We start from the raw sequence: 13,390 nt of genomic DNA, 5'->3' as shown, positions 1-13,390 counted from the left end.
AAGATGCAACGCTTTATTTCTCCCCGGTAGGTTTCCCCATGTCCGTGACGTGTTGGCCGAGGCTCTGCGGCTCCTCTCCGCCCTCGGAGCGGCCAGTCGCTGCCCTCTGGACTCCGTGATCCCCGACGGGCGTCATGAGCATTGCAATCCCTCTGGGAGTCACCACACCAGATACGTCCTACTCCGACATGGCCGCAGGATCGGAGTGAGTGCTGCCCCGAGGAGGACGGGAGGGGTCCGAGCGCGACTGCCGGGTCGGGGCAGGCGCTGGGGCGCTCGCAGAACGGGTGTGCTGGCCCGCTGCCTGTCTGAGGGGTGAATGTAGAGGCAGGCTCTGAACGCCTAATAAATGAGGTATTACAAAAATTGGTAAGTTTGAAACAGGCAAAAGGGGAATTGCAAAAACGTGAAGTGCTTCGCTCTGATTTCGATATGAGCCTGGCTAGTATGTCTGCATGTGTGAGTGCAGGCAGTTGTACATTTTCTGGCCTGATGTTTGAAGTTGGCTAGACACAAGCCAGCTCCTTTTCAAAAACTATAATATGCAGGATCAGTATGCTGAGCCTGTCTTGCAGCAGAGCTTGTTAGCTCAGACTGAGTGCCATGCCTACATGACTGGCTTCTGGACCAACTTGGAGCTTGGCTGAGGATGTATGACAGCATCTGCCTCTATAGAAGCCTTTATGTATGTTGTTTCTGCCCCTTTAGCATGTCCCAAGAAGAGCACCTTGGGGGGCGATCCTTCAGGGTCCCTGTCACAGGTGCCCCTTTTGCGGATTTGTCACCACAGTACTATACCTTGCTAGGGGAGGATGCTTACCATTTTTTAAAAAAAAGATACTGCTTTGCAGAAGTCAGATAATGTTTCAAATCCTGAAAATACTACATAGTGATCTTTTCTTAAAATCCTTGTTAACAAGGTGTCAACTGAGTATTGTGTTTTTGCAGGGGGTAAGAGGAAGGGCTGAAGTGATTCTTTTTTTTTTTTTTTTTTTTTTTTGTGCTTCTGCCCCCTACTTTCCTGCATCCATCTTTGAAATATGAACAGCGCCATCTCTTTTAAAAAGCCTATTTTAGGAGGAGGATATCCCATGTAAAATTTGAAGGTACCTCCTGTGCAGATCCTTGCATATCAGTTTGGTCAGTGTAGAACACAAATAATGCTCCACACACTAATTTTGAGCTTTAAGAGCAATGGACTAGAGTGTGACTCGTTGCTTTTCCTTTCCATCTTGCCCTGATTCTATACAGACTCTCTACAAGGTTTCCTAATGCTGCTTTTTGCCCGTCTTCATATTGACTCCATTCTAGGCATCCTTTTCTTTTTATGATGTTTTCTTTTATCCAAAAGTCTGTATTTTTGTGTCATTTTTAAGAGTTGTCAGTCTAATAAGTAACTGCTGATCAGTGACTTATCTGGTCCTTTACTTTGCAAGGTTTAACATTCAGTATTTCTTGTCACCATGATTCTCCCACTCCAGCACTTTAAAGACTCAGCTTTCAGGAATGCTAAGCTATTTCTTACAGGAAAAAGGGTGGTAAAAGGTCTGTTCAAGTTCAATGTGCTTTGTCTTCAGAGTTGAGTATGATAGAGAGGGGAGACACATACCTATCCATGTCAGTTGTTACATATCAAAAAGACTGCCTAGAAACCTTCTGAAAAGCTACTTTCTCTGTTTTAAGGAAATGCATAGGCCTAACCTGAGGCAGGCTAGATTACTTTCTGAAACGGCTTTTGAGGATTTCTGAGTTGGGCGCTCTCCCCATTTTTTAAAAATAGGGAAAGCCAGGACTTTATTTCTGGTCTTTTTGTTGTTGCCCTGTTGCTTCCCTGCTGAAGTATCCCTTCATGAGTGTGTTCAAATTTAAGGTCATCTTCCACTTGTCCTTTGAAATTCTGAAAGTCTAATACGTAAGTCTGGTATCCAAGTTTCTTGGCTGTTACAAGACATTGATTTCATTTATCATTAAGGTAGTGGAAAGGTAAATGGGAAACTAGTTTGGCCTCTTTTCAAGTTGAGCTTTAACATCCTCCCCTGCATGCTGATTCAGAGGGGAACTGAAAATGCTGAAAGATATGTGTTTTATGGTCTCTAAGGGTGCTCTGGAGGCTGCAGACTACCTTTGCTATGTTAATCTGACTCTGCATATTGGAAGATGTTGAAGCTGCTTGCAGGGTTGCAGTGTTTTTCGTGCCGATGAGGAAGTATGGGCCCCTGGCGTTGTTGCCTTTGGATACTGTTGCACCAACAATATTAAAGTCTCATTGTTGATACTTATTAGTACCAACTTATTAGCATTACTAGTGTTGTAGGTTTACTATTGTTAGGAAGATGGGGTGACCTGGGCAGAGGACAGACCCATGGCTTAGGCTATTTGGGCTCTTTTCCTTCTAATGTTGTTTCTGAAAATAAGATTAAACCTGGATGGATTTAACTCTGTACCAATCTAGGAATCCTAAAGGACTGTTGTTGTGATGATCCAGCAAGGCTGGACTATACGACAAGCTCCACACAGTGTCTTTATTAAGAAATATGTCCTCCGGGAGGGATCGCCACCTGTATCTTCTGCTCCTAACAATTTAGGTGACTAGCTACGATGAAAACTAGCTGAATTTATGATGCCATCTGCCTGAATTCTGAAGGATGGATGTAGGATTTCAATAGATCAAAGGCCTGCTAATTTCTACGGTTCTTTTTGCAATACATTATTGCTGCTTAATGACCAAAAGCCTGGTTCACCTTGCTTCAGAAAAAGTCAGAACCTCGGAAAGTTAGTATGTTAGCGTAGGTCAGGTTCAGTGGCAGGGTGGGGCAAATTTCAGTGCAGCAGAGATTTCAAGAGCTGAAGAGGAAGTCCAAAGGGCACAGAGGTTAGTTTTCTTGGGTGGTGCCCAAACACTGCCCCATGCATGACGACTGGGCATTAGTGCTCTGGAGCTCTGCCCGCGTCTTGCTGGCAATGTAGGACCCCTGAAAGTCCTCCAAGATCTCATCAGAGAAGCAGAGTTTCCAGGTAAAATTTTCCTTTCCTGTATTTTTCCTGCTTGTTCAGCTCCGTGCTATAATTTTGATGAAGATTTTAGCTGTGGATTTTATTTGGTAATGCTCCGTTTATTCTGATACGGACCCTGCTTCTGTATACGCAGAGGTTAGCTGACTTCCATCTGCCTGTGGAAAGCTCTTAATAGAGAGCGTGTTTCCCTGGTAGTGTTTTATCCATAGCCTCCCTATCTACTTACTATTCCCTGCGCTGAATTGCAGCTATCGCTTCTCTGAGCAGGGTTTCTGCAGCCTTTTGCTAGTAGCAGGATATCTCTCATTTTGGGCTGTTTTTCACCACCATGTGGTGGAAGAGTGCATTGTACCTGATCAGCAGCAAATTTCCTATTCAGCGCATTGCACACTGTGTTGCCTATAGAAAGAACAGACAGCAGCCACAGACAATTCAGATTTGCTCTGTGCAAGTCGTGAGTTTCATTTGCTCTTCGGAACAGGAGTCTCCAGCTCCTGCTAGTAGTTGTCAGGACAGCTGCTGCTTTTCTGCAGACTTTATCACAGGACATTGGTCTTGGCTAACAATTAGTATCTGAGAGAGAGAGAACAGGCACAGATGCAGGAAAGCTGCTTAGCTGCTTTCTGAAAAAAGCTGTTGTAGAAATAATATGGCAGTAGTTTTCAGTCCAGTGAGTTCAAGATTGGCTAAATTCAGATGCGAATGCTAAAGTATATTCAGTTTCATTATAGCTAAGGAAGTTGGGTTTATTTCTTGGTTCTTACTCTTTTTTTAATTTCTTGGATTGAGAACCAGTTTAATGTAACAGGAGTTATCCAGGGTGGTCCTTCCTCAGTTGCTTGTTCTCTGTTAAAAATAGGTTCATTCTGTCTATCCAACTTCTGCACATAGGATGCTTAGTAAAGTGCATAATACACCTTGATTTCATGAAGTTTCTTCATTTTGAGCTTATATATTGAATAGGAAGGAGCAGTGAAATATTGGCAATGGAAGATGATATATTGATGGGTTTTGCTTCTGGCCCTTTCTGCAGCCCAGAGTCTGTGGAAGCTAGTCCAGCTGTCAGTGAGAAGAATGTGTACTCCAGCCACGGCTATGGGGCCACCCAGAAACACAGCTATCGCGGGCTGCCTTACGCAGTGAGTACTCTCTCTGCAGTGAATCAGCTCTTTACTGTTTGCTCTGCTTGTTTCCTTGTTCCATAGTTCCTTCCTCATTGCACCTTAGGAGGTTTTATTGGCTTACTTATTAGGGAATACATGTGGTTGAGTTGTGCCATACATGTTGTATCTTGTGTATTTATCATCTGTGACCCCTCATGTGCTCTATAGCAAGCTTTATCAGTGTTCTAGATGATAGCTTTTAACTGAATGAAGTGCATAAATAAGGTATAGATATGCAATATTTTCCTGATGGTATTTTTATGCCCTGTTTGATTTATTGTACAGTATTTATACAAGTTTTGACTACATAGATTTTCATATTGGTGACTTAGTTATGAGAAATGATGAGAAAGTTGGGGAGAGTCAGAGCATGGTTTGAAACTATGGGATGGACAACAGGTCATCTCAGATAATTGGCATTTTAACAGTTAGTGTTAAAATAGTCTAGTTGCTTTCCTAGGTTTTCAATTTAATTCATTGATGCAGAGGAGAACAAATCTTGTCTAGCAGACCTTTTGCTTTACCTTTTAAGGTAGATTCAGGAGTTCAGGCTATTGTGCCTGTTGGGAACTGTGGATTTGGGACTTTCGTTTCTGAGCATCTTATCTCCATGTTAAAAGTAGTACTGCAAATACTTATTTTCAGGATCATAATTATGGAGCCCCTCCTCCTCCAACGCCACCAGCCTCTCCTCCTGTCCAGACCATTATACCTCGTGCAGAACTGAATGGCCTGCACTCACCTGATGAGGAGAACTCTGGGGACAGCGAGAGCTCCTCGGAAGGAGAATCAATTCCCACTTGGTGCCACTGCAGTGTCTCTCAAGATGGTTTCCTCCTCAAGTGTGAAAAGTGCAGGTCAGTTTTGGTGCAGTGCAGATCCAGACTGCTCCTCATGTTGACTTCTAATGCCAAACTGTCACATTTGGGCTGCGGGATGGACTTCCTTTTGCTAACTGGAGCATTCTTTCCAGTACTTTACCTAGTATTGACCCTCCTCCTTTGCGTTGTCAGCCTGACAAGTGTTGGTGGCACCAGGAGTGGAGATGAGGATGTTAAATCGATGTTCTTATCATCCTGGGCCCCACTGAGGGCACGCATCTTGTGACATCCTGTTGAATTTCAAGTGACTTTACTCCTACAAACCAGCTTCAATTGTGCATTCTCGTTTGGCAGAGGAATGAGCAGGGGGAAGGTGATCAGACTCCGCCGCCGGAAGCAGGACAACGTGTCAGGTGAGTCTGAAGCTGTAATTCTGATGATGGTGATTTTTTCATTTCTTTCTGCAAGGTCTTGCTGTCTTTTCGCTGCTGTAATCATCCTATTGTGATCAGTGCCTTCTAATGTTCTTTTCCTCTCAGCCATTGGGATTTTCTCTTTTCCTTTCATCTCATCCCAGTCAGCTCTGGGGGAGATCAGATTACCTTGTGAACAGAGAAGTGAGATGTGTATCGGTGCCATTCAGTGAGATATCAGAAGTTTGGGGGTCCTGTTCCCAATTTGGGAGGGAAAATTGAGGTGGTAAAATTTTCTCAGATAAAGAGAAGGCAGATCCTTCAAGTCATCTTGATGAAAACGAACATAGGGGGTAAGCTGTTCTCTATGGAATAAAGTTGCTAATTAAGCACTCCTCTCTGTAGGTGGGGACAGCAGTGCAACTGAGAGCTGGGATGAAGAACTATCTCCCTCTACGGTGCTGTACACAGCCACACAGCACACCCCTACAAGCATCACTCTGACTGTCAACCGCGTCCGTAGAAGCAAACCTAAGAAGAGGAAGAGGAGTACAGAAAAAGCTCGCACTGCTCCAAAGGCCAAAAAGATCAAAGTATGTGAAATAAAATGAAGTAGCTTTTGGTCAGAACTGTAGCAATGTAGAGCATTGAGAACAGACTGGCCCTTGAGGGCCTTTTTGGTAATAGGCAAGAAGGTTTTGTCCTACCAGGAATTGATTTTTCTGGGGTCATAATGTGACGCTACTTTTGTGAACTGCTAGAACATATGACTGTTAGTTTATAAATTACCTGTCTGATACTCCACACTTGTTTCTCAGCACTGTGCATTTATGCTCAGGGGCTTTGACTCACTTATCTTCTCCCTTCTGTTCTATTAGGATTTGGGAGAATAGCTTTTGGAGTCTGTCTGCTTATTGGAAAAGGGAAATCTCTGAATAGAATGAAGTATGAAGGGAATAGGGCAGTTCTTAGTGAATTACATTAAGGATCTGGCCAGCAGTGCTTCTTGGTGCTGTTCTTCAATGACAGAGCTTACACCTGTGTGGAGACAGGTAGTGATGAACATCTGAGAGATGACTTTACTGTCTTGGTTTGGGGGACTGGAATGTTTTGAATTGATGCTGGAATCCAGGTGGGAGCAGCTGGTTCCTTTGTCATCTGCTGGCTTTACCATCATTTTCCCCAGGCTAAGCTTCCCTTGAAGTTCTTCTGGTAGGCACAGAGTTGATTAATTAAAAGACTGGGAACAGGAGTCATGTGAGCTCTCAAGTGTGTTTGTTTTTTTTTGTTTTTTTTTTTTTTATGAACCAGTTCAATTCATTTGCTGACAGAAGAAATGGCCAAAGTGGAATTAGTGGGGCCAGTTTTGATGTTGATCTTTAGATTTTGTAAAAAGTGTGAGGCAGGCTTTCTGGGTTCAGAAATCCTGGCTGTCAAACTCTCTTGCAGCTTCCACTGAATCTGTATTGTGGAATCCTGTTGTTCAAGTCCATTGCTTCTTGTTTAGGTCCTCCTGTTGTTTTTGCCATCTGTTGTTAAGAGTTAATCTGTTGGAGTAAGATGCAGTGTGGTTCTGGGAGTCTTACTTCTGAGTAAAGATTATATAACACTTTTTCCTTCTTTTTCCCCTTCTCTCCTCTCCTCTCCTCCTTATTCTGGGTACAGGCTTTTCGAGAGGGCTCACGGAAGTCTCTGAGGATGAAGGTGAGTAGAATTGAAAAGCCTCTGTGATGGTAGTGGTTTTTTTTTCTGTAGTTTTCTTCCACTCTTGATTTGCCTGGGGAATTTCTGATTGTGGTACCAGCCTTAGAATAATCCCAAGGCTTATCATGCACCACTATTCAAAGGGGTATCACAGGAATTATCCCCTGAACTTTGCTTTTACTTTAGATGGCTCATCACTTTCTGCAAGGCAGATGTCTTTAAGAGGTGAGACTGATTCATGGTAGCTGAGAGTGGGGTGTTTGATATAAGAATGCAGAATTGATTGTGGCTGCTCTCTTGTGTGGTCAGTTATCATTTGATTGCAACAAGGATACTTTAAGCTTGGGCATTTTAAGTTGGCACATATTTAATGTTGGAGTCCCTAGCAGTATTGCTTTGTTCCTCTCCACATCCCCTTACCAGGGATGGGTTGAAGGATGTATTTATTTCTGACTTTTTATAGTATTGGGTGTGGCTATCTAACAGAAAGATTTGACAAAATGTAGGGCTTAATTTTGGAGCTAAATATGTCCTGGAGACATAAAGATTGCCTTAAAGTTCAGACTCGATTCCATCTGGCCTCAGTATTGTTAGCTGACTGGTTGCTAGCAGGTGAGTCAGAGGAAATGGGACAATTCTGTGGTGTTTGTGTGTACCTACCTCCATAGTAACCAAGTGTCTTGAGAACATAAGGATACCTGAAAACTCTTATGCTTTTAATATGTGATGAAAATAATGATTGTTATTCAGTGGTTCCTGTCACTAAAATGTGTTACACATTTCTCAGTCTTTTATGGACCCTGTTAAGTTATTGACCTCTGGAATGTATTTTGTTGAATTTCTTGAATTATTTTTCAAGTTACCATTGAAGTTTGAATTTGTTTTTTACCAGCTTCTTTTTTCCCTCCCTTCGCCAGATGGGATTATCTGATTTTTTACCTTCTCTTATCTTCTTTACACTGTTTAGGACTTGCAGTTCTATCCTGCTCAGTATTAGGCTGAGCTCTTGGCTTGCTCTGGCTGTTTTTCATCTGTCCATTCCATTTTTATGTACTACTGATCTACGCTTGCCCAGAATTTTGTCAGGTTCAGAACTCCTGCGATGTATTTGGGTATCAGTCACACACAGAGCAATACTCTAATTAGAGACAAAATGTAGTGAGTAAGTGCGTGCAGTAAGTGGCAGAGAAGAGAGGACAAGATAGCAATGTTATGATTATCCCATTCTGTACTCAGTGATGGGCACAGCTGTGATATTCCAAACCAAAGAAAGATGCTTTATTTTGTGTTAAAATGTCTGCCTGTTTTGTTTTCCTTCAAATTTTTTTTTTAAAAAAAGTTTTCCTCTTTCATAAACCACTTAAATCTGCATTTTTATCAAGCATGTTCTTGTGCCAGGTTGCCCGGAGAGGTTGTGGAGTCTCCTTTTCTGGAGATATTCAAAGCCCACCTGAATGCAACTCTGTCTAACATGCTCTAGGTGACCCTGCTTGAGCAGGGCGGTTGGACTAGATGATCCCCAGAGGTCCCTTCCAACCTTACTGATTCTGTGATTCTGTTAATATTTTCTTTTTGTGTCCTTGTTAAGTGTAAGTGAAATAAGAGGATGGTGGGGAATAGCAGATGGGAACAAACAGTAGTTAAGGAGTGTAACGAGAGGACAAAGATCTGTCTTTAAAGACTGGGGAAGAAACTATATCTTGTTCCACTTGTTTCTGTGCCTCCATCCGTGTATCTGTATGTAGAATAGCCCAGAAACACATCTTGTGCCCATGACATCTATTGTGACCCTAGACTAGACAATCTTCCTATTCCCTTGCATATTTTGGGATCAGTCTCTGCAAAGATTCAGATACAATCAGCATCAGGTAGTGCTATATTGGATATGAGTGCATTGATTGTAGGACAAGCCTGCATGAGGTTTATTTGCCTTTGCTTTTTCAATCTGCTTAATGATGTTTCTAAAGAGTCTTTTAAAGAACTTCTATTTTTCCTATGTGCAATGGTGCCAAGCACCAACTTGCAAGAGGTTTTAGTCCTGCCCAGAGTTTTCCATAAATTTCTGAGTAGCAGAAATACAATATTCTAGAGAATGGAGGTTCTGAAAACAATGTCCTCATAACTAGCAGTTTCTTAGGTTGGAATAGATATTCATTTGCTCAGAACGGTGTGGATAGGTTTTCCTTGTTTTATGTTAGCCATTCATCCTTTGCTATTTGGTGCAGAATTCCCCTTCTGAAGCACATGCCTTGGATGAAAACACAGCTGAAGGGTGGGAGAATCGAATACGACTCTGGACAGATCAGTATGAAGAAGCCTTTACTAACCAGTACAGCGCTGATGTGCAGAACCTGTTGGAACGTCATCTAAACTCTAATAAAGAGTACATGGGCAAAACTGCTATGCTAGACACGATCAACAAAACAGAGCTGGCCTGCAATAATACTGTTATTGGGTCCCAGATGCAGGTAAGAACCGATGTGGCAGAAGTGTGGGGTAGGTCAAGTCCTCTGGTTTCTAGCCATTAGGTGTGGGTGAGCAAGAATATCATAGCTGGTCATGATATTAATTCAAATTCCAAAGACTGGTAAGGGCAGGTTTCCTATGAAAAGAAGTAGGCAAAATACCAGCATCATGCTCATGAGGCTGCCTTTGTGTATTTATTCAGAAATCCTTGCATTCCGCCGCATCAGAGTTGCTAAGTTGTTTTGTGCCTTTGTACCATTCTGTGATACAATTCACAGGTATTTCACCGTATGTGGTTTTGATGCCCGAATGGCTTGGGGCAGAACCAGATCTATCACTTGCTGGAAATAAAAAATAACCTGCTTTTCAGCTGAGATGTTTTCTCCCTTCTTCCTCCCCCGCCCCTTTCTGGCTAATGCTGTATGCAAAACTGTTGTCAAAAAACCTGTCAACTTTATTCCAGGCTTTTGAAGTATTTGGACTGGTAATTTTCAACTACTCCAGAATGACAGTTGATTATTTTATTTTATTTTATTTTATTTTTTTACGGTGACTGTGTCCCCAGTTCTTTCTCTTAATGTTCAGTGACTGGTATTTTGCCGGGTTCACACAGCACATGTAGCCTAGGACAAACAGGAAAAGAAACATCAGCTGAGAAGAGTGGTGGAAAGGACTGACACCACCACACAGCTGTTCGTCTGTTCATGCTTTATTGAATAGAGTAGCATTCCCACTTGTTTTGGCCTTGATTTTGTGGGCCATTCCTTGAACTGAATGGAAATAGGTGAAACTGCAAAATGATGGACTCCAAAACATGCATATGGCACCTCTCCTGTAGAAAGGGAACAGAGTCAGAAACTGAAATACCAGGTGGAAATTTGTGCTTGAATCATGTCTGGTTCTGTCAACAGATTCAGCTCTGTCTGAAGTTCATGTGCGCCTTCCTTCTTTTCCCTATGCTTTCATGTAGATGAAGCACTCCAGACAGCACAGAACCTCTGTTCTGTGCACATAATAATAAAGGAGAATACAGAAAGGGGACCCAATTTTCTTCCTCCATTTCCTGTTTCTAGAGTAATCTTTGTTTATATCTCTCTCTAAGACTTCTGGAGATTAACTTTTACATGGCTATGAGTAGTCTTTTAAGATTGGACAACTTTGGGGAAATACAGGAGGGGGAAATTTTCTGCTTCTCTGAAGAATTTATTTTTTTTCCAAATCTAAATTTCTATACCTTTTGCTTCTTTCACATTAGTTATTTCAGGGCTTATTCCAAAATTCAAGAAGTATGTCATTTCCTTTCCTCACCCTCATAGAAGACAGCAGGGATAGATTATTATAAAAGACACCGTACACAAGTACTCTTGCTGCTTTTGTCATGGTTTGTGCTCTCTCCCTTCCTGTACAGGTATAGATTTTCCCATAGCGAGAGAGTGGCCAGCGTACTAAATCAGAAGAATCCAAATGTGATGCATTCCAAAGAAACAAAAAGGATTAAAAGCTGCAAAATTGTGTAATGAGCTGCAGTTAATCTAAACAAGCTGTAGTTAGGTATCTATCATTTTGTATGTTGAGAAAGTATAATAGAGGCTTGGTGGCTTTGTAACACCTCTTGGATATTGAGGAAATACCGGGTGGCTGTGAGGCTGTCATAGGCTGCTGCGTGTCAGCCCTTATGTCCTTGTTTTCTCTGCTCAGCGGATTGCTGTGGAGTGTTGAGAGGAGGATAACTAGCAGAGATGAGGAATGACCATCAGCGAGTATTTGATCTTTCATCCTATGCTTTATATTTTTCTTCTGCTGCTTCTGTCTCATCTCTCTTACATAAAGTGAAAAGGTTTTTGAGATTGTACTAGCCACCATTTAACTAGGTATCATTACTGAGTGTAAAAATAGCTTTTCTGGATGGTAAGGAAGTGACTGCTTTAAAGCAGAAAATTTTGAGGAGTAGTGGCATCAATGTAGAGATAGCAGACACGTGTATGAGATGGGTATTATGACTGCCATATTTGGCTATGGAAACTTTAGATGGGAGGAGAAAGGAATAAAAATAAAATGTTATATGTGCCCTGCATACTTTCACAACTGATTCGGTTTGGATAGACAATGATGCAAGTACAGTCCCTGTATTCTTAAGGTGTGTGTGTGGGGGGGGGGGGAGCTGAAAGTTTCCCCAAAGCAAAGGGAAGGGTAGGGAAGGGAGGAGTGGGTTTTAGAAGTTTCATGTGGGATATGGGATTTTGATCACTGGAATGTTTGGATAAACCAATTCTTAATTGTCCTAATGATGCAGGGGGAAACTTGTGAAAACCTGAAGCTGTTTAATGTCGCAAGTAAAATCAGTTTAGTTCTTGCTCTTGCCAGAAGCTTGGCAAATTGAAAGCAGTGAAGTACTTCTCTGCCTGTTGTTGCCAAACCAAACACAGGGTCAGTAGCTGCACTCTGTTGCCTCTTATAATTGCTGACTTGAGCTCAAACCCCTGACTGACTCCACATTCTGAAGTGAAAAGCAAAAGTGCTTTTATAAAATAAAGCCACAGAGTATTATGCAGGTATTGCTGTGCAAAAATACCAGTACAGCTTTGATGACAAGTCAGTAATCCCTAATCTATGACATGAATAAAATCATTTGTTCATTTTGCACATGAAAGCATGGCAGCTAATCCTCTTCATATTTCTAAACTCGGAGAACTAAAAACAAGCTGAACCAGGATCTTATCAGAAATGCTATCAGATTGTTCTTGTTCTGCCAACCTCCAGATAATTGCTAAGTTTTACAAATGCGGAGATTCCTTTATGGGCTTTCTTTTCCTCCCACCACCCCACTTCATCTCACTTCTGTTCCCAAAGTTGCTTTCCAGAGTGAGAGGAACAGAGAGAACATAACAAGAGAAGTGACTTTTTCCTGTTTAGGTAACTTGTCTGATTAGAGCTCTTTCACAGAAGGTAATCCAGTTTGAGACATACATTTCTTGGGCATGATCACGAACACAGACATATAATGAAAGGTCAGTCATGGGCCAAAAGTGAGAATGAATGCTGTCAGAGTGAACCCACATCTCTAAAAAATATAAGAAAATATGACATAGCAGCAGAATAATTTAGGTTGGAAAGAACCACTAGAGGTCATCTGGTCCAAACAACATGTTTAGGACTTAGCTTAGATTAGAAAATGATCATAACAGAAAACAAGTGATAGTATAGAAACAAATAAAATGATCCTACTGGAAATAGGATATGATTTCTGATTTCTCACACCTATGCCTCAGTCCTAATTTGTCTGCTAACTTCAGATATTTCCTCCTTATCTCCTCTTGCCAAACAGACCAACAAGTCTAGTTCCACTTGCTTATTCTGCACTGCCACAATTGGAAAATGTAAAGTATGTCTAATGTTTTGGAAATAATTTGGCCAGAGAAAATTACTTCTGTCCTGGGAAATGCAAACTTGTCTTATCCTAGGGTTCACTCGTGATGGGGTTGACGATCTGAAATCAGGTCAAGTGATGTGGCTTCTTAGCCCAGAAATAACTTGGTTCTCACATGGCAGTTCAGTGGGCTCCTGTGGGCTTGGGAGATGTTCTGTGAGCTCCTATTAGGACCTGAGATAGAGGAGATGAGCAATCTTCTGTATGGCTGTTCAGTCTAATATGTACATTCAGGGTTTTTCAAATTGTCTGAGAGTAGAGCAGTATGAAAAAGGTTGCTGAAAATGTTGCAAAGCATTGGATGTATCTCTGAGAGCAGGTCTGGAATAGTATGACCATTACTCATGTCTGCATAGGTTTCAAGTGAGTATTTTGATAAAG

The 13,390-nt window shown here is 41.8% G+C and overlaps 1 protein-coding gene across 7 annotated transcripts in view; it reads left to right on the top strand.

The window, feature by feature from the left end:
• SETD5 (SET domain containing 5) overlaps positions 1-13,390 on the top strand; it is a 72,951-nt gene that overhangs the window by 26,992 nt on the left and 32,569 nt on the right. For 3 of the 7 annotated variants that reach the window (XR_009959662.1, XM_062585323.1, XM_062585320.1), the window contains exons 2-8: positions 31-205; positions 4,049-4,154; positions 4,824-5,035; positions 5,354-5,412; positions 5,818-6,005; positions 7,078-7,116; positions 9,342-9,584. Coding sequence is in view for 6 of the 7 variants with exons in the window: in XM_062585323.1 (XP_062441307.1) it covers positions 135-205; positions 4,049-4,154; positions 4,824-5,035; positions 5,354-5,412; positions 5,818-6,005; positions 7,078-7,116; positions 9,342-9,584 (918 nt within the window). In the remaining variant the exon portion in view is untranslated. The other 4 variants (XM_062585328.1, XM_062585321.1, XM_062585327.1 and 1 more) reach the window with 3 other exon arrangements.

The sequence above is a fragment of the Rhea pennata genome, chromosome 12 (assembly GCF_028389875.1).
Source record: "Rhea pennata isolate bPtePen1 chromosome 12, bPtePen1.pri, whole genome shotgun sequence".
Classification (NCBI taxonomy): Eukaryota; Metazoa; Chordata; class Aves; order Rheiformes; family Rheidae; genus Rhea; species Rhea pennata.
The sequence above is the reverse complement of the archived record's forward strand: the minus strand, read 5'-3'. Positions and strand labels throughout refer to the sequence as shown.